The following is a 24942-nucleotide window of genomic DNA, read 5'->3' as shown; positions in this document are numbered from 1 at the left end:
TGCCCACACCTTCGTGGGGCAGTCACGTTTGTCCAAAGGACAGCTTGCGGGCTGTGCTTTCCTAACAGGAGCTGAGGTCTTCCCCTGTTCTCCAGCATCAGCTGCCAGAACTCCAGTGCAGCACTAGGCAGTAGCTGAGCATTTCTCAGCTCCTGTGTGGTGGCGGGATACCTTTGCTACTGCAAAGCCACTGGTAGTAGCCACGACGGTCTCTCTGAAAAGACTCCCTGGCCTTGCCCGCTTTGTCGCCTCTGTGTGTGTGCTGTAATATTTAAGATAACTATTCTGAACTTTAGTCTTGAAATGCGCTAGCTTTAGGAACTGAGTGCGACTAAAAGCTATTAAACTGCACACAGGTACCTACATGTAGATAACGTAGCTACACGTACCGCAACGGAAACTGGTATGGATTGCAGGATGTATTGTGTAAAACCCCTTCCTCTTCCCTTGTGTGTGCAAACAAACAAAGTCAATGCTTCAGGAAGTGGGTCATGGGATGAATCGGTGTTACATAATTTGGTGCTATAGCGGGGACCAAAGAGACCGGAGTTACCATAAGGGTACAGTTTATGAAAAGCAGACATGCTTTATTTTTAATGATGCTCTAACATCTGCATATACTCAGTTACAGATGGAGTATTTACCACTGTTGTAAGATTAATTCTGTCAAGCATATGGTTATTAAGCTGCAAAAGGCACCAGCTTGCAGGCATCCCAGAGGACCTCACCACAGTTCAGGCACTAATGTTGTTGAGACTCCTGCTCTGTAGGAGCAGCAGAAGCCCCAACCTCAGGTGAGGACTCTTGAAGTCTGGACTGGGGGTAGAAGCCACAGCATAACTTCTCTGATTTACAGCTCCTCTCCCCAGAGTCAGGGCTGAAGAATCAAGAATTGAACAACAGGGAAGCAGCGTGGCCAGTGAACAGGCAATGGAAAACCACTGGTGATTTTAACTTCGAAAGTCAGGTTCTTGAGACATATGGCTGAAACACAGAACACGAGCATCACAGCGTCGTAAGAACTCACAAAAACTACGCTCATCTTTTATTTCTGTTCCAGACTTCTACAACCACGAGAAGCTGACTGGTCAGGCTTTAATTTCCACATCTGAAGGAGAATCTGAGGCTGAATCTAAAAATGAAACTGTCTTGCAAAGAGAGACTGGTGAAGGCCACATACAGATACGGTGAAAGAGTACACAGCATCATCATGCCTGGGATAGCAACAAGCATTCACTGAGTGAGGAACACCATTAATTCACTTCTTCGTGCAGGTTTCTTAATGCCAGTGCCATTATCACTGACACAAATAAATCCAGCCTCTACACTGAAGAAAACAGCAAAGCTCTGTAATGGACTTTCTAATCAGCTAGAGCACCCCAGAGCCCCAAGATGTGTGCCTTGGCTTTTTAAGTGAAAAGTTTGTCACCAGAAAGGCTTGAACTTTCCTGCTGTGTTGCTGGCAAGCATTAAGCAGGCTAATAGCAAAGCAATGAGCCAACATTACTGCATGAAAAGAAACTGTCACTCTGAAACTATCCATGCATTTAGAATAAGGTTTACTCATCAAATACATATTCTGAATCCAGAAAAGGCTGTTGTTCCCCTAATCTGATTTACTGGCCAGAAATCTTCATCCAGTAATTTCTGCCTCAAACTTCCTTTTGGCAGGGTAAAGAGTGCCTCTTTGAAGAGATGCTAATTCTGACTTAGGGCTTTCAAGTGATGGGGAATCATAGCATCAGTAGAGAAAGGCAAGATGTTTTGGCCTTGCTTTGTATGAGGAATTTTACAAACATAGATATACAGACATTTAATGAGTCAGGCAGAACAGATGCAAGAAGTGGCCCAGCGGTAAGCAAGACAGCGAAGAAATGGAGTTAAAATTTCAGACTTCCTTGGTTCAGGTGCTAGAGAGCAAGGAATGAAGGAAAGTGTTCTGTTAGAAACTGTAACCATGTGGCATTTCCCAGAGAAAGTCCTGGTAAGAAGCCAGTTGGGCCCTCGGAGCAAGCCACTTTCCTCACTCAGTGTGTACGAAGAGCAGAGCAGCAGAACCTGACGCCCCAGAAGCACTGTCACTTTGATCCACTTGCCTTCAGGCAGCCTACAAAACTCTGCCTGCAGGATACCAAGCCCTGTTTCATACACACCAGTGACCTTCTGTGGCACACCAGCTTTGCTCAGGTCACCAGGAAAGGCATTATGCTTGGATCCTAACTACAGTTTCACTTGCAGATGATGCATGTTTACATGCATCCACTTCACTCACTCCTAACTCATTTCTAGAGGTGCTCACTGTCCCTTTTCACCGTGAGAAGAATACGGTATTACTACCTCTATAGAGAACTCTGAAGATGTTAGTGGTGAAGCAGAAAGCTTTTTGGCATAGTATAGCAAAATCATAACTTACCAGGAATGCTCAAGGACTCTGCTTCCTCAGTACTCACAAACTATGAACCAGTGTATTTTAGGGTAAAAATATAAGGAATTGTGCTGGTTTGTTCACATCTTTTGAAACAAAGCTGCAACTTGGAATGATGCTTTCAATGTTTTGCAAGTTCAAGATTTTTCCAGTAATTAAAGGATTTTGGTCTGTGCCAACTGGCAGAGAAGAGCACAAAAGGTCTGCATTCAATGAGAAGTCTACCACTTGGCTGTTTTTCAGGTGAAATGACATACAGAAAATCTTTCCAAATGTAAATGTGATCAGAAGGAAAACAAAACCAGATTGTTACACACCATGGTGGCCACTTACATAAAATTAGGTAATTTTTATAGTGTAGATTTACACTTCATATGCCTGTTAAAACACAAAATATGTGAAATTGCTTTTTAGGTAAATGTGTATTTTCCCTGAGCCTAGCAATTAGACACCAGTCAAAAATGTGGTTAAGGAAAGGAGGGGAAATGTCTGTGCATGTGCATGCATGTGTTCTGGAAACCACCACTCAGATCCAAACTGAGCCCCTTACACAGCTAATGACCTAACTGCTGTGATGTTTGCTGGAAGTTGCCTGTGGAAAAGGTAGTCCAGTAAAGGAGAGCACCATGCAAAGGTGTGATCAGACAGTAAAAATAATTTATTTACCACCTACGAGTTTTACTTACTGCAAGACTGTACCCATCTCACAGTCTAAGTGGCTGCAGGCCATAATAAACTCAAGACTTCCCCAGTTTTTTTTCCCAAAATGTTACCCAAAAATTGGATTTGTGCCTGGCATGCAATAAGCCAATCTTAACATGCTCAGGAGAGATACTATTTTATTAATAACTACTACCAGCTAGGAAAGACTAGTGTGAATTATGGAACACTAATAAAAATATAGTGGAAGATGCCACCGTTAGTGGGTCTGCCTGGGTGCTCGGTAGATTTTCCACAAATCAAGCACACCTAACAGCAAGTTTAGGTGCTTCTTTTATACACAAAAATCACAGGTTAGTACTTCTCCAGACATGCCTATTAGATACTGATTGGTCAGTGATTATAATGCAGATTACATAAGGCTTTTATTACTACACATGCCCAGGGGGTCTTTAACCTGGGCAGGGGTCTTTCTGACCTGAGGATGTGTTTTTTAATATTATAATTAAGGTAGTTCACTCTTATGACACTTAAAAGTTAGTTTCATTGCCAAGCTACTTAATCGAGTACTCACTTTGCCAGGTTGTCAAATAACTCACCCTCAACACAATCCCAGATGTTCTTACTATGATCCAAGATGTTCTACCCATTTTCCAAAGCCTATTCTTCATTAATTCCTTATTGCTAATCAAGGTCATCTTGACCACTATTCAAAGTTTTGCTCAACCAATCTTCAGGGCCTCGCAATTGTCCCGATATGTACAGTAACTATGACTACCACCAGTGTGATGTATGCTAACTATTGTCTATAACCACTTGCAAGTGTGGAGTGTACTTCTGTCAATTATTAACTATGGCCACTTGCAAGTGTAAGGTATAGTGCATCACAAGTATGCATCAGCACTTGGATTATGGATCACTTCTCCCCAGATCCTCCTAGGTAGCCACGGGCTTCCAGAACCTTTGGATATATTCCAAAAGCCTGTGTACCTAGGAATTGTGGCAGGAGCACCTGCCATAGCACAGTATAGATCAGCTGTAGACCTGACAAAAAGCAAGTGGGAAGAGCCCACTTTGACACAAAGCAGTTGAAGAATCTCAGAGGTGTTTTAATGCTTGGCTGTCTGTGGGAAGCCCAAGGACAGGGTATGGCCCACGCCAGCATTTGCCGAGAGCACCAAGTCGCCAGTTACTCTTTTAGCCCGGAGATCTTGGCCGCTACACCTTACTTATTTGACCCTCCAGTTGCTACTCTGCTTAAAAATAAATACATTAAGTGTATGACAGTAATGGCTGTGAAGAGTCCAATGACAGTTAGAAAAAAAATGTAACTTTTATGTCACTTCTTGGTTAGAGATTTTAGATCTAAGCTTTCAAGCTGTTGTCAGCCTCTCTAGGGGTGGGAGACTACATCTCCCTGCAGAAGCTTTCAGAAGAGCATCAGTTGCCTTGGGATCTAGTAACAGACTTTCATACTGTAGTATCTGTTACTACTGTAATTGGATGATCACCTTCAAGATCATGTGTACAAGTGCAGGGGGGCACAGAGAGCAACTATAATATCAAAGAGAACACCTTGCCAGTGCAAGGCAAGAGCAATCTAACTATAAATCTCCAAGGTGGGGCCGATTACGGAGATGACAGAGACTGTCCGTGCATGTGGGGCCAGACACGCACATGTAACCGGTCCTTCCAGAATATCAGGTTGGTCATAATGCTAAACGGTGGTATCTTCCACTATATTTTTATTAGTGTTCCATAATTCACACTAGTCTTTCCTAGCTGGTAGTAGTTATTAAAAAAAAATAAAGTAATCCAAATGAAAAAAAAACCCAACCAAACAAACATGCACTTACCTTGTCAAATTTGGTTCAATTCTGATCAAATTAAATGTTTTAAATCACTTGCTGGACTTGAAAGAAAGCATTTCATAGCATTTTAAGATTTTAGTATTAAGAAACCCATAAGGCTGGTATTTCCAGTCAAATCTGCCTAAAAACCCCTTTTATTTTGAGAATGATAGTTTAATAAACTGGTTGCTTAGTTGTTTTTTTGCTCCAATATTAAAGTGGTTTAAAATCTGCATTGTCTATTAAGGAAATGCACCAACTAAACCTTTCTGAGTAGGTTAATATTATAGCCAAAGTACAGAAGAGTGATATTATACAGTTTTGCACTGAACTCTCCAGGTGCTGCATTTGCATGCTCTTTGTTGACCCTTTTCAGCACAATACCTTGTCATCCCAATTATAAATGTCATTCTTCCTGACTTCTCAGCAGCTGTATGCAGTACAGCTTTTCATTCCTAAATCAAGATTTTATTACATGATGTCTCAGGTTTCTTAATCACAGCTAATACTTTTACCTTACAAATAACTGACATAGCCATTTAACTTGGGTGACGCTGAGAAAATATTGTGTGAGGAGAAAAGGAGACAACAGTGTTTCTCAGCACATTTATGCATTTCTGACACTCAGGTAACCAACCAGCAGCAGGGAGTCTGGTGCTGGCTTGAGGAACTAAGTCTTGCTGGAGTTAATGAGTGACAGATGAAAGAAAGGAGGCCTGCATGCCCCTGAGTTCCTAGATAAAGTCACTATAAAGCATCTTACTAAAGTTCTACAGGATTATGAAGTAGGCTCAAGCTGCATGATGAGAGACGGTTCAGTTCTCCATCTGTACAAGGAGCTTCAAGCTGGCAGAGTGATGATTCTCAGAGAGACAAGTGTTAGGTTAAGATCAGAGAGTTGTTTCTACATCCAACCATCTGCTTTATTTCTCTGTCAGACACTGCCTCTAGTGGCAGGGAAAACTGGTGTGGTTGTCTGTGGATTTGATTCTTTGGAAGGAAAAGAAGAACCCTCCCCACTCAACCCCCTGTCCATTTCTTTGAAAGGAGATCAATAGAAATTTTCTAAGTAAGTTCTTCATAAATAGAAAGGAAAAAAAAAAAAAAAAAACACAAAACCAAACCAAACCGAAAATACTAGAATTTACCATAGAGATAATATGAGGCTAGTTCAATAGCATCAAAACTGAGATTTTATTCCAGCTCTACTTGGGGAAGCTTGAAAAAGAGAAATTGGCATTATATGATGAACAATATTTGGCCAACCAGAGTTCTCAAGCTAGTGAGAATAGAGCTGTTTCTGAAGCTTTCCTGGTAGTGGTGGTAGGCTTCCCCAACCTCTCACACTACTGGGTATTAGTAAGCTGTATGTCAAAACTGCCTGCCAAAAGTGTTCAAAGCACTCAGTTTAGCTCTTCAGGAAGTTTATCTCAACCTGACAAGCTACATATATGCAGACCCATCCCTGTTTTACCCTGTGATTTCATTACAGCTACGTGGAGAGAATACCTTACCTCAGAGATGAAGCTGACATAGTTGACTATGAAATACAAGGGAGAACATAGGCATTTTTTTTGAAGAAAAGCAGGCCTAACTATAGCCTTTCTTGTAATGATCCGTCCCTCCTCTTGAAGAAGCAAATGAGTATTAAAAGGTCACAGGTAAAACCTGTTCCGTAAAAGCATCATTACATTGGAGCACAGGGACCATAAACATTTGTGCACCTGAAGAAATGGCTAAGGAGTTAAGCGAGCAGTATATATGCAGTACGTCAAGAGAACAAGAACAATCACAAAAGCCAAGGGCGAACACAGGTCAAAGCAAAGAACTAGCAGTGCTGCCTGGAATGCTGACAGCATCAAGGCCACACCATGGATAAGAACATACCACGAATGTAAAGCAACAACTGTATGTTACACCTCAATCTGGCTCTGAGCCTTCTTTGTCAAAACAAAAGGGCTGCAGGGGTCACGCAGCGTTGGCACCAATCAAGAACCAGGGAGACAAGATGAGGATGTGATAGCTAGCAGTTCTTGTTGTCTATGCCACCACAGGTAATCCTGGTATCTGTGAGAAAATGAAATCAGTATTGTTTAAAACAGAAAGCATCTCCCCCTTTTGTATTGTGTGCTCATACAATGAGTTTTGCTTACATTCATTGTAGCAACAAAATGGAAGGAAGAAAACAAAGTTTTAATTCAGTTACGTAAACAATATTAGTACAATGCATAGAAGTTACTCAAATTCCATTAAGTGTCGAGGTAAGAGCCATCAAGTTCGCAGAGGAGTACTAACCTTTCAGGAAGAAACCGCAGTAACTCATGATAAAAAGGTGGTATGGGCAGAAGAACCATCTCAACCCAAGAAAGAAGGCATTCAGATCACATTCCAGTTTGCACAAGTGTACAGCTTAGACCTTTGCACAAGCAGGCACATTGCAGGCTCGAGACAAACTATCCTTGATTGTTGTGGTTCTGAACAGAACCTGAGTAAATTGCAGCAGCTGTATATTCAATGAGTTGGTGTGATAAAAGACAGATTATCAAAGCTGAAGCATGATTAGCATGACATAAAGCTTACAAGTCATAAATTAAACAGTATTTAGTTGACTAATAGCATATGATTGCATATTAAGTTATATGCACCAGGAGTCACAAATATTCCTTCCAGAGTTCTGACCTAATTCATAAAAATTAAATCAAACCATCCAAAAGCCTGGGGTTAAGAAAAAATACTATGCTGATCCTTTTTCTAATCTTATCTTACTCTGTAATATACATACTCTTTATGTACACACACCACCACCACTGGCAATTTTAGTCCCTGACACAGGTGGCTTCACTCATGAACTCAGCTGAAAACAGGACCTACTATATACTCTCATGGTATAGAGCAGGCCCCAACCATATATGCAATGCACAGTATGCCGGATGAATTGCTGTGTGGCAGCTGGAAAGGAGCAGCTCCTGAACTTACATTATTACAGAAGCACTGCTGTTCTTGAGCATCTTATATGGTAAACACGAGTCAAAGCATATAAGACAGTAGTCTTGGTCACAGAATATCCTCTCTCTTCAACCTCTCTCTTACAAATCACAGTAACTGTGCTCTATACATTCAAATACTGACTGCCCATCTAGCTCAGTACCTACACCCTACAACTTTTGCCAGTAGGAGCTTAGAGTATTGCTACTTGTTCTGCCGGAGAAGGCTTCCTTCAGGGAAGGGTATCATCTAGACACATGCAGCATTTGACAAGAAGGGAATGGTGTTACTCTCAAAGCAGAGCTGACAGAATACTTAAAATTGTTACTGCCATGCAAACTCTGTTATACCAAATAATTAGGATACTCACTGAAAAATACAGTATCTGTTTTAGGGGCTGAAGGTTTCCAGGCTTTGAAGTCCAGTCAGAATGCTGGCCTTGATAAGTTCAATGCAGAAAAGTTTACAGTACTCCTAGCTCTCTCCTTCCTATTCAGATTAACATTTTTGTACATATGCCTGTGAGAAATAGGACTGTGATTCTCTTAATCCCCCCATCTTGTGTTCAGGATGATGATGTTTGATTACACAGACAGTAAAAACTGCTGTAACTAATGTTATTTGATAAACATTTTCTCTACACTGTCTGTTAGATCTTAGTGGGAAATTAAATTTTCAACTGCCACCAACCAATACAGAACATAGTGGGTTACTGGGAGCCTAGTAACTTTTCTTCCTCACAAGGCCAGCATACTTCATATTGGCTCAAGGTAGGAGTAAAACAAAGTAGCACAGGAGCAAGATGGTTGCTCTTCCTCTACAAGGCTCAACATCATCTACTAATACACTTGCCACATAAAAACCAGAAGGCTGATAGCAGTTCACAGGTGGGAAAATGACAATGGCTCACCAGGTATCCCTGAGATCCACTGCACAACAAGGGTGGGCATGCGGTTAAGCTGCATTAACAGCACCTACTGGCTTGTGTCTCTTCACTGCAGATGTTTGGTTACCCAGCAGACACTTTGCAACACAGCCATGCTGGAAATCAGGCAGAGCTGAGCCCAGTATCTGCACTATGAATTGTTCAACAGCCACAGGTTGACAGGAGCGCTGGTATAGTTTTCCCAGCTGGATCTCCCTCCATCTCTTATTGCAATCTTGAGGCTGTGAAGGAAACAGTATTTAATTTATATGGTCTCAGATAATTTTTCATGGAAGACTGGAGTCTGCAAAAAAACCCCAACATGTCACATTAAATCTGTGAATCATATTGTTTTCAATATAGTAGGTGTGTCCTTGGAAAGACTGACTGCTGAGAGAGCACATGCAAACTCGTTTGTTAATACACTGGCACATTAACTGGAACAAAAAAGCAACCTGCCCTTCCCTTATGATGATACTACCAAATATTTGTTATAGGGCTGGCAGACAATCATATGTACATCTAAACTACAGCTGAGAAGGGTATTATTTGTAGTTTTCCTCTATCTGCACAGGATAGCACGTGATTCAGCATAAAGGTTCTGCAAAATCAGTCTGTGTAAATCTGTAGCCAGCAAGCAGTCCTGACAGTTACAACCTCAAGGTACAAGTCAAAGTAATAAGACAGCAAACCAGAGAAAGCAATTTTCTTCTTCATTTTCATTTTTTATTTAGAAAAAGTGGGTTTAATGAAAACTGTGTTTCAGTAACAAAGTATAAAGTTCACATTTTACATAAAAAATCAACTACAGAATAACCATCCAATGACTATTACATCATTTTTTCAATGGCTGGGGCTCGGGCCATTTTCATCCACCATCCACAGCAATCAAAAGATCAATTTTTTTGGTAAACCTGAAAAAGTGTAAATCACATTGTTATCAAAGTAAAGGGGTCCAGTCCACTCCTGAAGGTTTTAGTGTTCATACTGTTCTTAAGATAAATCTACTCAGCTCCTTAATGCTGTTGGCTGCACCGGCAGTACATGACTCTTTTAAATGAATCTGTGGAAGAGTGCTAGAATCAAAGCTCATTTGAATCAGTACCAGTCCTCCAAATGAGTCACAAATTCTGTAATTAAGTGTTAATTGCATTTGGGATACATGTAAGTATTTCTCTTTGTTGGTATAAAAAGCTAGCCTGTTAATTCTACTTTTGAACCTAATAAAAGCAAGCTATTCTAAGGCTTAACCCTGTCCCACCACACATACACTCTTAATGATTTTTCTTACATGATGTCACTACCCAGCAATAAGCTGTCTGCAGGAAGCAATAGCCCTTATAGTCTCTGCCTCATTCTTTAACCATGTCTTTGTTCAGTATCAGCTGTAGAGATAAGGAGGGCAACAGTACTTTTCTGATTCTATTCCAGATCTTGTTCTCTCATTTCTTCATATGCTACTTACTTATAATGCAGGTAGAATAAACCATAGCTGCCTTCTGGGATGGATATGAAGCTTACAATGAAAGTATCCAACTGTTTTCACCTGCCCTATAGGCAGAGGTCTCTAAAATACTCTGACATTGAATCACACCCATAAACTTTAAACAAATGCCCAAACAATACAGATTCTTAGCCTTAGATATGAATAGAATGGTTTGGGTTTTTTCCCAAACCAATGTAGAATAGTTCTGTAGATAGAGTCTTTGCACTGCGTTAGCTCAGGAAGTTTAGTGCTCTATCTTTTATAATCTCTGTTTTCTGAACCTACAGCTCTGTAGAAATGCAGATTAATAGGACTAGAAATTAGCATCCTAGGGAAGAAGGGCTGCTTTTGATTACTTGCCAGACTGGAGAAGATGGACAATGACATCACGGTAGCATCAGTGTCTCCACATAGCTCACTGATCAGAAATACGTGGTATCAATAGCTAGAAATTATGCATGTTTAATACTTTTCACAGGCAGGCATCCATCTAGTGATAGTTTTCCCCTGAGAATAAAGAGGCTGTTTTTTGAGAAGTACAGCTGCTGCACATTTAAATTTAAACACACCCCACAGGCTACAGGGTTTTGTTCTTGTGGAAAAGCAGCACTTACGGGGTTGGCATAAATTCTTTCTCCTGGCAGCCAGCCCCCCATGCCAACATTTTATACGAGGGTATGTGTTAGTAATCATTCAGTCTATTCTGCTAAATTCCAGAGTGCTACCTCAACAGGGATAAGGGAAAGAGGATGTATTGTGCAGGATGCAAGCACAGGCCAGACTAAGAATTTCAGGGGATGCAACGTATTTTAGTTTGAAATTACTTTTGTACAGTTCCACCACCAACAGCAGTAAAAACATGCTGTGCTTAAAATTTTATTTAAACAAAGACTGTAGGATTGTTCTTCCAAGCCAGTATTCAGATTTTAACTTTAGATGGTAACACCATGTAAGGATGTCAAATGAAATCCAGGGTAGTAGATTTGCTAGCTCTAACACTGGCTCTCTGCTTTGATGTTCATTGGCACTAGAGGATCTACGTTTGAGACCCTCTGGTTCTGTCACCCCAGCTAAGGCAGTAACAACGCATAATGGAAAATCCGTATCAGAAAATCCATTATGTTTCCATTTCCACTTAGTGGAAACAATACTGCTTTTTATTCTGATACTCAAATGTCTCAAAAAGTAATGCTGACTTCTTAAATGCCTTAGTTATAGCCAATCACAAAACTCCTGGCATTTAACACACAAGTCTGATCTCCTCTTACTGAAGATGAGACTTTTGGAAAGATGTTAAAGCAATTACTGTTCTAGGTTGACACAACTCTGGAAGATCTGCTCATTGTCAAATGTTCAAGCCACAGAACTCAAGGAACCACTGCTTCCTCTTTCCTGTCCTTTAATTAGCAGGCATGTTTTAGGGCACGCACTCCAAAACACTAATCACAGACCCTCACATCGTCCTTGCAAAAGGAGCTAAAAAGCTTCAATTAATTACCTAAGCTATGGTAACTTGATAAGTTCCCACATGTTAGCTGACCCACAGTACTGGGGTCAGCAAAGAGTATGCAAATGGTCAACTGATTAAATTTTGCTTTGAGATTACATCTTAAGCTAGTGAACTAATGCATTTTACTTTTAATTTGACACAGACTAAGAAACAAGTGCCTCAGAAGTAAGTTAAACTAATAACCTAGCTGTCTCTCCAAATACAAGAGGAAATGCACTTTCCTAGATGCATCTCCATTCCAAAAAGATACCACTGTTTAGGAAAACAGGGTCTCATACTGGCAATAACTGTTGCTAACTTGACAACTGCTATTGAGCATATCCCAGTTGTTAAGAAGATGAACTCCAAGTTTAAGAACCAGTATTTCTTATTACTAGAAGGTCTGAGTAATCCAGTGTCAGATACAGGTCTGGAGCCCTCAGCTTTTCTTGCCATGTGATATGAAGTACATGCTACTGTTCAAGGAAGACTGGAGAATCGATATAGAAGTAAATGTTAGGAAACAGGCTTGCTTTTTAAAAGCGCCACAGAAAAGTGCTTAATGTTCCTTACCTAAAGTGGTCTTAACAGTTAACTTGCTTAGTCTAAGACAGAGTGAGCAGAAATCTCTCTTCTGAACCTGAATTACTCTCTCCAGTCTGTCATTTGAAAGAATAGCATGCTATGTTTCCCTCTCTTTCACCCCCACTGCTTTTTTTGTTTTAAGGATGTGAAGTTATTTCCACCTCAGTAAGATGTCTCAGAAAAAAAAAATAAAGGGCATCATAATAGCCTATAATTTACTGGGTAGTACCATACTCCACTACAGAAATTAATGGAATTAGATACTTCTTCTAATAAATAGGTTCATAAGCACCATAAAAGAGCCTTTTTTGTACCAGTTCTGTTAGAACACAGAACTAAGGCATTCTCACCCCAAAGCAATTATTCTAAAACGTAAGTCATTAAAGGGCTTCAGCTGGTGGTGGTGCCCAGGGATGTAATCCATTCTGAGAATTTTTGTTCTGAAACACTGGAAGTATCACATTCTCTCTGAGCATGTACCTCCTATTTTAAAACAGGTGAAACATCAAAAGGTTACCTTGATCTACTCCTTCTGTTCTTCTCATTTTTAAATGTAAAAGTGCATTTTGCTGCTCCTTTATAGCTTCTGCAGGACAGTTGGGCCTTGGCAGCTGATTTCCTGGAGTGGGTCCTGGTCGGTTACTGAAATATTTCTGCTTCAATGCCTTAATGATTATGGAAGAAAAATAAGCAAGCAATTAGTATAAAGTGTCAGAACAACATCTATAAAAAGGTTATAATGAAATAAAGCAGTTGGGACTTGAAAAACACTTGGACACTTTTACACTAGAAGGTGGCCTTGGGACAAATCAAGATTTTGTGTTCTCAATGACTAGCCACAGCACTTTGATTTGTAAGCCAAGAGATAACTCTGAGTACTGTTATTTTTAACTAGTGCTCAGATATGCCTAAAAAACTCTGGACTGCATTGCAGGAGGTCTCGTATACAGCAAGTTTCTAGCTCTGAAGATCTTACGTTCTGAACAGATAGATGAGACAAGAGGATTAAGAAGAAAGTAGGAAAAAAGAAAGATTAAAAAAATGTATCTGAATTCTTGTTCAGATTCAGGACCTGGACATCAGCTGTTTTGCTAGATTTTAAGACAGTTTTTCCCAAAAATTTCTTTAACTGCAATGTTTCAACACTGTAAACTGTGAGAAAAACATAGTTTGAATTAGAGCAGAAGACAAACACAAGTGAGCAGGGTTATTTCATGTAGTTGAATTACATACCCTATTTTAATTTTTAGGAATACTGCAGCTGCCATAAACTGTGGTTAAGGAAAAGAGACTAAGCCATCTCTCAGTTAATCATTAATCTTTCTAATGACAGTTACATGCTATTCAACGCCAGCTATAAATCAAGCCAATACAGTAAGCCTGAGTTGTCTCCTGCCTTAAACTCTGTCACTGTCAATAAAAATGCTAACTAGAAAAATCATATATATTCAATATTCAAGTCACCATCTTACAATATGACCTGTAAAATTACTTCATACATAGAACTAATACAGAGGTGTCGCAAGCATAGCAGAACTAATTATCTGGAAACGTATATTGGAAGCTCTTGAAGCTGGTGACCAAAAAAATCTGAATGTGCTCTGAAAAAGTATTCTAGTAAAAAGATACTTAACACTCATTCCCTGGATTGGGATCTGCCTTGTCTAACAAGCAGTGAGGGAGTCCTGGCCATAAGGGGACAGCTCTGTTTCTTGCATGCTCTCCTAACAGTGTAAGGTGACAGAAATACAGTTTTGAAACTACCAACTTCTGTATTTTCTTCATAGCAGAAATCAGTATTCTTAACTCGAATATTCAACAAGATTTTCATTCATTTTTCCCCACTAAGGAGTAGTGAAATTGAGATCAGTTTCCCCCAAGTATAATGGAAAAGGATATTCAGGTCAGAATGATGGTTTAAATTCCCACAGAACTTCATGTTAAAAAAGAATCAAAAGAGTTTAAATGAAATTGAAGAATAGACTGGATGAAGTAAGGGTGAAAACCTTTCAAACTCAAGGAATAAGATATGTTAAGTCTTAAGTCTCAATCTTTAGGTGACTGAATTTTGAATGTCAAATGTATCAACTGTTTGAAGGTCATGACTCATACACCTTTTAGTTGTCTACCTTTGCTCTACATTGGGAATGGGGATGGTGCTGGGTTTGTGTGTGTGGCAGGGTTTTTGGTAGTGGGGGAGGGGGCTACAGTGGTGGCCCTGTTAGAAGCTTCTCAAAGCTGCCCCGGCTCCAAGTTGGATCCACCTCTGGCCAGGGCTGAGCCCATTAGTGACGGTGGCTGCACCTTTTTGATAATGTATTTAAGAAGGGGAACCTGGGAGGAGGAATTGGAGTTGAGAGGATGAGCTGCACGGAAGACACCTATGTAAACGCCGAGGTCAGCGGAAGAAAGGCCAAGAAAAGCGGGGAGGTGTGCCAGTGCAGAGAGCCCCCCTACATTCCATGGTGAGAGGACAGGGCCATTCCCACCACCACCCATGGAAGTCCATGGTGGAACAGACACCCACCAGTAGCCCATGGAGGACCCCACGCTATAGTAGATAACTGCACCTGGAGGCTGGGACTCTGTGGTACGAAGTCCCCACTGTTGTAGTTCAGTGCTGGGAAGACTGCAGCACATAGAGGTGAACCATGCCAGAGCGGCACGGAAACGGCTGCAGACTGTGGGAAGGACTCATGCTGGTGTTAGCTTGTGGAAGACTGTCTCCTGTGAGACAGGAACCACTCTGGAGTAGGGGAAGAATGCAAGGAGGTCCCCCACCCCTTCCAACACGGAAGAAGTGGCAGCACTGAATGCATCCCCCCTTTCTCTGCCCCCTGCACCACTGGGGGGGAGGAGGTAGAGAAATCTGGAACAAAGCTGAGCCCGGGAAGAAGGAAGGGGTGGTGGGAAGGTGTTTTTAAGATGTGGTAATGCTTCTCACTGTCCTATGCTGTCTGTTAAGTAGTGTTGTTTTTAGTGTCTGATTTAAATTTATGTTTTCTTCCCATAAGGAGTCTGCCTTTTGCCCATGACTGTAATGGGTGAGTCATCCCTCCCTGTCTTTATCTCAATTCCTGAGCCTTTCACTTTCTTTTCTCATTCCCAGTCCCTGAGAGGGAAGGGGTGAGTGAGCGACCACGTGGTGCTCAGTTGCCCTCTGAGCTCAAACCATGACAGATGATCAGTCAGCATTATTCATGCCTTCTGGAGTTCTTTCTATAAACACTGGAAATATGTTTCAGTATTTCATAGACAGAGATATATGACATTTCATTTCAAAATGGACTTATGGTCTTCAAAGTACATTTATTTGATATTAACAGTAGGTTAATAAACATTAAGACATAATTCAACTACTATACCTGAGTAGCTGTAACCCTAGTGCAAGGATTAAATGTGAATAAGCCTTGCAGAAGATTGAGCAAATCATCACCAGCTGCACTGAAGATATGTTGAAGAGGCATTCCAGGGAAAGACTTAAATGTGACATAATCTGGAAGACTTGTCATCCCCTACAAAGACCAAAAATGGAATGTATATTTTTCAAGTTAGAAAGAGTTCAGCTTTTCACAGAAAGGGAACTTCATATGGCTGTCTTTCAGCAGAAGCAAATTATCTTTCAAAACACCTTGCTAATACTTGGTCACTGAAATAAAATAAATGTAGGAATAGTATATCATAAAGACTTTTTTTTTTTTTTTAAATAACTGTTACAGTTGTTTCACACTTTCCCTTTCCAAGTGATCTGTCCTTCCCTTGCTTTAGTGGTAACCAGTCCAAAAGAAAAAGCTGCTAACAAAGAAAGGAACTATGAAGGAACTTTAGAGTGAGTACAGACAAATGAAATAAAACTTCTTTCTTTTGCAAACTGACATGGTGAAAAAGATACACAGAAGAGCCAGTCTGCATTTTCTCTAAGTTAATAATACACTGTCCTGCTCCTCAAAGCTGATCATCATGAGCGTTTTGAGCTACTTTTGAAATGCACAACAAACGTTTTGAGGAGTGAGGAGAGGGAAGAAAAATATGCCAAGCAGTTAAACAACAGATTAATTGCGTTTTTTTTTTCTCCTGGAGGTATGAAATCAATCCCACTATATTCAAATTCTATCACAAAAATGATCTTTTAACAGAATTATCCAAACATACTACTTTAATAGTGTTTTAAGTATTTTAAACCTCTAGTCATCACACTTCACTAAGTTTATTCAAGCAAAATAAAATATTAAAACTGAAGTGAAAAATGTTCTCAATCAGTTATAATCCTGACAGTAAATGTTTCAATTATTGAAATGCATGGGTTCACAAATTAATTTGGGAATGCATCAACTCTGTCATGCTAGGAAATCTCCTATTCTCTCCTAACCCATCTATACCTTAACTCTTCCTCTCCAAAGAAAGCAGAAATGCCATTGCAAAAATATTCATGCGTTTCATTTAGAATCTTGGAGCAACAACAGAATTCTGTGGGGCTAGTAGTGCCTTATATGATATTTCTCCGTATGGCTATTGCTCTAATTGGTGATCACGCACCACAGCATTTGAGTACCATTCACACAAAGGAAAAGTGGCATGGAGAGGGAGCAGAGGTGGGATGTGATGACTGGTTAACAAGTTCAGAGAGTGCTTCCACAACTCAGCTACAAAAGAGCATGCTCTGATCAGAATTCTGGACCCCCTGTGCCCACTGGCTGGCCCAAGCTGCCAGTCCAAAGAAGCCATGCCCCATTTCCTGTCAGCCTGTCTGATAACCATGGTTACGCAGGTCATTGTGTACCCCAACATTAAGTTTAGCCCAATACTAGTGAATTACTGGATTTACTATCATCTTGGCCCAGATAATGGTACTACTGATTTGTATTTGTTACTGCACCATTATTCTCATCTCAGATAAACTGCTTATCCCTAAAGCTACTGGTCTGGTCTCTGTTACCGTATCCTGAACCTGTAACTTGGCTGAGCCACCTCCAGTGTCAGAAGTGGAATATGGTACACAGCATCATCACCTGCCCCACCCTTGTGTTGGGTGACCTAATTAGTTGTTTTGCCCTGCCCATAGATACCAGATTCTCTGACGGAGGGAAGTACCTGTTCCCTTTTCCCTAGCTACTTTGAGAAATTCAGAAAGACGAAAACATAACTCTGCCTATTCCTCTTTGCTCACTGTTTCAGAAATACTGAGCACCACCTGACTCCAGCCAAAACCTGAGCTGTCTCCCTACAAAATGAGTTAGCTCAAGCCCAGCAGGATGCTCAGATTGTGTTTGAAGACAAGACGCTCGCTGCTGCCCATGTTAAAAGCATGCAGGCTTGCCTGGAAAAATTGGAGTGCCTTACGTTCCTCCTGGTGGCAGCACCTGCCTGTGAAAAACCTGGCAGGCAGCTGGAAGCTAGAGAAAATGGAGTTTCTGCAACAAAAATACATAAAGCTTTATATATTGGGCTGGGAAGGAAATGTTTGGTTTGATTTTGATTCAAACGACAATACATCAAATTGTTGAAGACCGACCAGATTTACGAATCCCATCAACTATTGAAAATGAGTGTGATGGGAGGCATCACAAGGATCCACGCACAACCTTTCACAAACATACATCTAGCCAAATTAAGCAGATCTGTTACTGTGGATTACTTAACATGGCTGGCAAATATGAGCAGGGAATTACCATCCAAATTTCAGAATCAGAAGCCCAGACCCTCAGATTAGGGCCTGGAATCTGACTACAAATTCCACCAAAAAATATACTCTGTCTTCTGGGCATCAGTAGCTGGTGCTCAAAGAAAGGTGCCCCAAGATGACTGAGAACTCTGGCTATTCCCTGGCCAATCCCGGAGACTTCAAACTAAGCATAGCTAAATTGGTTACCAGTTGTGCTTTAGATATCGGTCCTGTGGCAGATGAAGATGTATCATCATCCCACTGAGATGCAGTGGTGCCTACTAGTCAGAAAGGGTCCACTCATAAGACATTTAATGTCAGATAGGTGCTGGCCTTATAGGTGCAGCATCCCAACCCACATGGCCCCTGCTATTACAAAATATAGTTTCCGCTGTGCCTGCTCTGTTATCTTCCCATCTCCCAAAAGATGCAGCTACAGTTACCATCAAACCCTGTAGTACTCCCATAAGTTAAAACCCGCCTGAGCCACTGTGAAAGGGCCCTGACCCAAAGCACCTTGAAACATGGAAAGCCTACTTGGCCCTGGGCATTCCCAAATAGGCAATACACACAGCCTAAGCATCAGTGTTACTGGCTCTTGCCAACACCCTGAATTGTGCCACACATTCTCTCATGGGAGGTAAAGGCCCAAATACCTCTCCTGCCATTCCACCAGCTAAAGCCTGGAAACCGCAGACTTACATTACCCAAACTTTAATACTGGAGGTCCAATTAGCACCTCAGGGGGCTGATCAGGAGCCACCAGTCCTTCTGAGGTGCTATGGAGGGTGCAGCTTACATGGACTTCCAATTTAGTGCTAGATGTCACCAACAGCAATGAATTGTGTTGGTGTTGCCTCACTGATACAGGTGCTCAAATTTCTGTCATCAGTAGATCATACACTGAAGGGGACCACTTCCCTCATACTGCAGTTGTCCGTGAGTTCACAGGACCACTCATAGCTCTTCCTGTAGTCACAGTCAAGTATGACTTTCCTCATAGATATACAGCACAAGGATCTGCAGTTTTAGCAGATTCTAATGTCTTAGACATGAACCTACTCAGAAGCCAGATATTCCATGACCCTCAAGGCCAAGTACGGTGTCTTTGCACTTCTGAACCAAACCACCTGCTATTTCCAAGAAGTACCTCCCCAACCTCCAATGACACATGTTGTTAATTTACAGCAGCACCCTGTAAAACCATGAGCCCAAACCCCTATCACCTACCTCCTTTCTCACAGGACTGGAAGAACAGGAAGTAGTCATTCACACCCGTACCCCATTTAGCAGTCCCATCTGGCCAGTGGGCAAATCCAACAAATGGGTTTTGGCACCTGACCATTGACTACCATTGTACACACTCTACCTCCTCTCTGCTTCACACAGCAGTCCTAATAGCTGCTGAAGTACTTACCACCATTTGCCTTGCTTTTTAACTGTGGATGGCAGTTTTAAATGTTAAAAATATGTTCTTCCAGTGCCTTATCCACTCAAATTACCATGGTCACTTTTACATGGAATAGTATTCAGTACATCTTTACTCATTTACCTCAAGATTATCACCACTGTCATACCCTTACTCACGGTCTTTTAGCCTTAGCTGAAATTTCTTCAAGTTCTGATCTCTCTTTCCACCAGTACACCAGTGACCTTCTCCTGGGCAGACCTACCCATGAATCTGTTGCACAAGATATGACCCCCTTATTTTTAGCCCTGAATGAACACTGGGATCTTTCCATTCCTCCCTGTAAATACCAGGGCCCTGCCCAGGATGTATGTGTCCTTGTTTCCCCATAGCAAAAGCATTCCTGAAATCGTCTTGCAATCTGTTTTATCTTTACCTACTCCCTCCTCCAAACACAAGCTCCAGAGATTTGTAGGCACTTAATAGATCACAGCATGCCCATGGCCCCAGCTTTAGTCAGCTAGTCCACCACCTATATTCCTTGCTGCAAAAACATTCCACCTGGTACTGGAACAAGTCATCAACAAGCCTTGACCCTTCTGCTAAAAAGTATTCAACAGTGTCAGTATTTAGGACTCCTCAACCCTACTGGCAGATTTGAACTTAGGGCCCAGTAGGGTGGAAATGGTTCCTGTAAGGGACTGTTCCAGGCAAGAAGTTCCAAGGGTCTTACCCTTAAACCAATCTGATTTGGTAGCAAGGGGTTGTAAGATGTGCAAGCCTTGTACTGTGAACAGGAACATGCTTTACTTCCTACCTTTTCTGACACTGACAAACTCCTTGGGGGATCATCCCCTTATTATTAGAGTTTTACATCCCATTCTTCATTACATCCTTCACAACATTCCTTTCCCTGAAGGATGAACTCAATCCATTGACACTCAACACCGCGTTCTTGGTATCCCCATCAACACTGTTGGAACCCAACCTTCAAGCCCCAACCATTCTATTCTCAACCACCTTGCCTTTCCCAGTGATTGTTCAGACTTGTCTGTTACACAAGTCCCTCCTTCTACCACTCCACAGAAGCGTGCCTGGTTGACTGATGGCTTGGTGATCCTTTGGAGTAATACTTGGTTTGGGTGTGACACCACTGTCTGTATCACTGATGGCCAAACCGTTATGCCCAATTGCCACTGTACTGCCACGAGACAGCTAAAATCCTTGGCCCTCTCCTTAGCTATTCACTCCTCTGCCCATATTGTCTTACCCCTGGGTTATTCTAGGTACACCTGGTGGCTTTTGCTTTTCGAAAGTGTGCGCCTTCCACCCTCTTACTGCAGAAATTATGGGCCACGTTCTCTAGGAAGATATTTGCATACCTTGGCTGTGGGCCATGTTGATCCCATTCTGCTCACCCCATGGTTGAGGTCAGGTGCAATGACTGAGCAGATGCCACTGCTGCAATCAGAGGGGTGGAAGTGATAGTGGCTACTGACACCCATAATAAGCTGATAGCAGCCCAATAGCAGCAGATGAAACTGAGGAAAACTTAGCTCAAACCTGCAACTTGGAATGTGGAACCACCATGGTAACTCACTGGCTGCATGATATCCTATTGTAAAAGCTTTAGCCAGGGTTGCAGCACTGTGGAACACATCTTCAAATGTAGTGAACTGAATATATTCAAATTGTACTGACAAATAGAAAAACCTGGCTTATGGAACCTCACAACTTTAACACTGGTAGGAGAAAAATCCCACAGCTCCCCAGTATAGAATACTTATTTGAGACTGTATTATACCTCCATAAGCCAAGAGCAGAACATCACAGTTAACTGTGGGACTGTAAACAATTTAAATGGGAGATACCTACACATCAGTGGATCAACGATCGGTGTCTCATATGCCTACATTAACACTTCTGTAGCATAACCTTGTATTTTCTCATGCTGTTGATACTGTATGCCTTTGCACTAATGCTCTGACAGCTCTCTTAATGTAATATTATTCCCACATATCCAAGTCCCTCTCCTGCTTCCCTTCCCAAACCCACCATACCCTTATCAATATGAATTTATCTCTAATTGAATGGCTTTTGCAACATGAAGACTTGAACTGACTACTGAAACAGGCAAAGAAGCAGGTACAACAAACTAATAATCATAGTTCCAGAGATCAAACAAATCACAGAAAGTGGTTTTAAAACAAAAAAGTCAAACATAATTGTCAGGAAACCCTTTTATGATGGCCTCCGACCATTAGGGCAATATGGAACATCCTACTCCTTAACCTAGTTGCTATCCTTATTTGGAGTGGCTTTGTACTTGTTTTAGTTGTCACATTAAAAATTGGTACTTGGTTTTTGGCCTACACTGTCCAGATGGTTTCTTGGCACACCAGCTTATTGACTGTCTTGTCTCAATTTAACCCTTCATCGCTTCATGATCAGACTCTTCTCCACACCTAATGCTCCCAGTGAGGTGGGTAGTATCCACATAAGTCTTGACCTTATGCTGACATGGCAAGACAACCATCCTTTTCCCCACAGTCACATAGCAAGGGATAAAAACATGGGGCTAGTATTGCCTTCTACACCGTCTCCTCCATATAGTGGCCACACATTTTATATGGCTACAGCTCCATTTGGCGATTGTGCACTACTTAAGGTAGCATCCAATCCCCATTCACACAAAGGAAAACTGGCACAGAGGAAGAGCAGAGGTGGGATGTAATAACTGGTTAGCAAGTCCAGAGAGTGCTTCCACAACTCAACTATGAAAGACAACAGTGTGATCTGGGAATTCAGGACTCCCTGTGTCCATCATCTAGTCCAAGTTGCTCATCAGAAGTTAATCCCTGCTTCCTGTCAGTCTGCCTGATAACCATGGTTAGATAGTTCACTGTGTGTCCTCACATTAAGTCTGGCATGTTATTATTTAATTTACCATCATCTCAGAGATAACTGTACTGCTAATTTGTATTTGTTACAGTACCATTACTCTGAGATAAAGTGTTTAACCCTAAAGCTGTTGGTCTGGTCTTTCTTACTGTATCCCTAAACTATAACATATCCAGGCCAACTTAAGTCCCTACAAGTTGTTCCTACTTCTGAAAATGATTAAAGCCTTTCAGGTTAAAGCAGACTAATTAATCAAGCATCTCTCAAACATTAAGCAACAACAATAACTTCATACCTACAGCCATGTGAAACTGTGAGTACACAGAGAAAGGAAACCAAGAAGTTTCATTACTATTGCTTAATGCTAACAACACTGCTATATTGACAAGGAATTTGCCAAGAGCTGCTTATACCACACTTTGTGAGATCAGGCAGCTGCCTTCTGGAAATCTACTGAAGTATTCTGGTATACCCTTTTATTTAATTTAAAAAACTAAAATAGAATATCAAATATAACTAATGTCAGTCTGTTAAACAAAAGGACTCACAGGCCACTGTTCTTCTGTTGGAGTGCCCAGTGTTTCAAATATCCTTGTCAGCTGGTCAAGATCAGAGTCTCCAGGCAAAAAAGGAACCTGGAAGAAGGCAACAGCATTTGACTGAATTAATGTCTGAACTTCAATTTGATAGAGGAGCTTTGACCTATCCCTTAACGGCAGGGCAAAACATCTTTGTATACCAGCTGCCCACAAAGAAGTACACTGATTATTTGAGGCTTTCTAGTGATGTCAAAATAGATTTTGAAGGTTTCTTGCAACCCAGGCTTGATATCACTGACATAATAGCAGGGAGTTAAACAAAATTAAACCACTACCACATGAACATAAAATAACTAAACACAGGAGATGATACAGTTTATATTTCAGTTGCCAGTTTAAAGTCGGTTGGTCATAGTGATCTGTCATCTACTCCCTTAAGTTAGGTTTTATATATATTCAAAACATTTAAAGTAACTGGATTACACAGGCAGCAGTTAGACTTATGGAATGAAATTACAGCATGAGGGAGTTGTGACCCACTAGGATGGAAACTGCCCTGGTCAGTATCACATCCCTTTTTCTTTCTTGTGCTTAGTTTAAATGAGACATTTGCCCAGTTCAACCTGTAGCTTGTGCATCAGGCACACAACACAAGAAAAAAAGGGACTTTGTGACCAAAGCAAAATTATGATGAATTAAGGGCAGTATTTAACTAAGTGGGCTAGAGAGACTGTAATGAACATTCCTACTAGGCAGTGTACTAAATTTTGGTGTCATAAAAGCCCCCTGAAACTCCTTTTGTAAAGCTCCCAGAAACTGCACTGTCCCTCAACCCAGTAAATTCAGGAAGAGAAAGGACAGGTACATTTAAAACTATCACAGTGATAAAACTGAACCATAACATATTTTCTGCTTTGTGAGAAATGAAAGAAAATCAACAAAATTCAACAATTTCTTACTTGCTTTCTGACTTTCCTTAAGTTTATCCAACTTTAGCAGGTCTAATGCATATTTATGTACACATCGCTAGTGCTGCTTAAACAGCCACTGTACATTTCCATTTCTGAACTGCCAACCAAATTGCACCAGCACACCTGATTGTGTGATAAACTGAGGCAGAAGATTTCTTTCAAGGTGTTTTCAGACAGACCAGTTCCCCAATCTGGTTCATGACATGGCCATACTAACATTTAATGTACAGTGCAAAAACCAAGCAGAAGCCACTTGCTCATGGAAGATAAATTATACTGCAAGCTACTTTGTGCTTTCAGCTGCATTTGTGCCCCTACCCTCCACTCCTTAACTCACACTTTCACACCCTCTCCAGAGAGCTGCATAATAAATGGTCTACTTCAGTAAAACATACTGAGGGACCATTACATCTGTGTGAGTGGCATTGCGTTAGCCTGATGTTTACCTTCAGCTTCACTCCAGTATTGCCAACTAACCACAGCTTAGAAAAATATCAGTCCTCTCCTCATTACAGATAAACTCACAATTAAGATACTTGTGATAATATTTAGAGTTATTGAGGAACAATGTATAAGGGACAGAGTATGCATATATATGCAATACCACATTTCTAGAAGGATAGCAAATGAAAACTGAGAAGGCTATGTTAAAGGATAATGCTTAGAGGGCTGGAATAGTTATTTACTTGAACTTCTCCAAGGCAAGATAGTGACAATTTGTTGCAATTTTTTTAGACTTACAATGATTGTGATTCTTATGGAACCTCAGCCTACTCCAAAACTTCACTTTCCTCAGTTAGCAAGCTTTTGGAAGCTTTTTTCCCCCCTCCTCTTGTTCCCTTCCTAAATAGCCTAACTGTCTTCACCTGCCGCTGTTAGCAGGAGAGAGGAAGACCTCATATGAAGTTGTAATGCACTGAAGAGCAAATACAAAATGCTTACATTTGAAGACTTACCCTGAGAAGCAATTCAGCTAAAATACAACCAACTGCCCACATATCGACACCAACACCATACATTCTAGCACCAAACAACAGTTCTGGTGCTCGGTACCAC

The 24942-nt window shown here is 41.1% G+C and overlaps 1 protein-coding gene across 9 annotated transcripts in view; it reads right to left on the bottom strand.

Annotated features, from left to right (window-relative positions):
- Positions 1-561: 561 nt before the first annotated feature.
- CDK7 (cyclin dependent kinase 7) overlaps positions 562-24942 on the bottom strand; it is a 36446-nt gene continuing 12065 nt past the window's right edge. For 4 of the 9 annotated variants that reach the window (XM_042804503.1, XM_042804504.1, XM_042804505.1 and 1 more), the window contains 5 exons: positions 24843-24942; positions 22925-23011; positions 15771-15920; positions 12923-13070; positions 9556-9759 (listed from right to left, as the gene is read on the bottom strand). In XM_042804503.1, coding sequence (XP_042660437.1) covers positions 9734-9759; positions 12923-13070; positions 15771-15920; positions 22925-23011; positions 24843-24942 — 511 coding nt within the window. In that variant the 3' untranslated portion in view covers positions 9556-9733. Of the gene's footprint in view, positions 985-1033; positions 7003-7230; positions 9088-9554; positions 9760-12922; positions 13071-15770; positions 15921-22924; positions 23012-24842 lie in introns of those variants that run through there. The other 5 variants (XR_006166662.1, XR_006166664.1, XR_006166661.1 and 2 more) reach the window with 5 other exon arrangements.

Source organism: Tyto alba, unplaced genomic scaffold (assembly GCF_018691265.1).
Source record: "Tyto alba isolate M040663 unplaced genomic scaffold, T.alba_DEE_v4.0 Super-Scaffold_42, whole genome shotgun sequence".
Classification (NCBI taxonomy): Eukaryota; Metazoa; Chordata; class Aves; order Strigiformes; family Tytonidae; genus Tyto; species Tyto alba.
The sequence above is the reverse complement of the archived record's forward strand: the minus strand, read 5'-3'. Positions and strand labels throughout refer to the sequence as shown.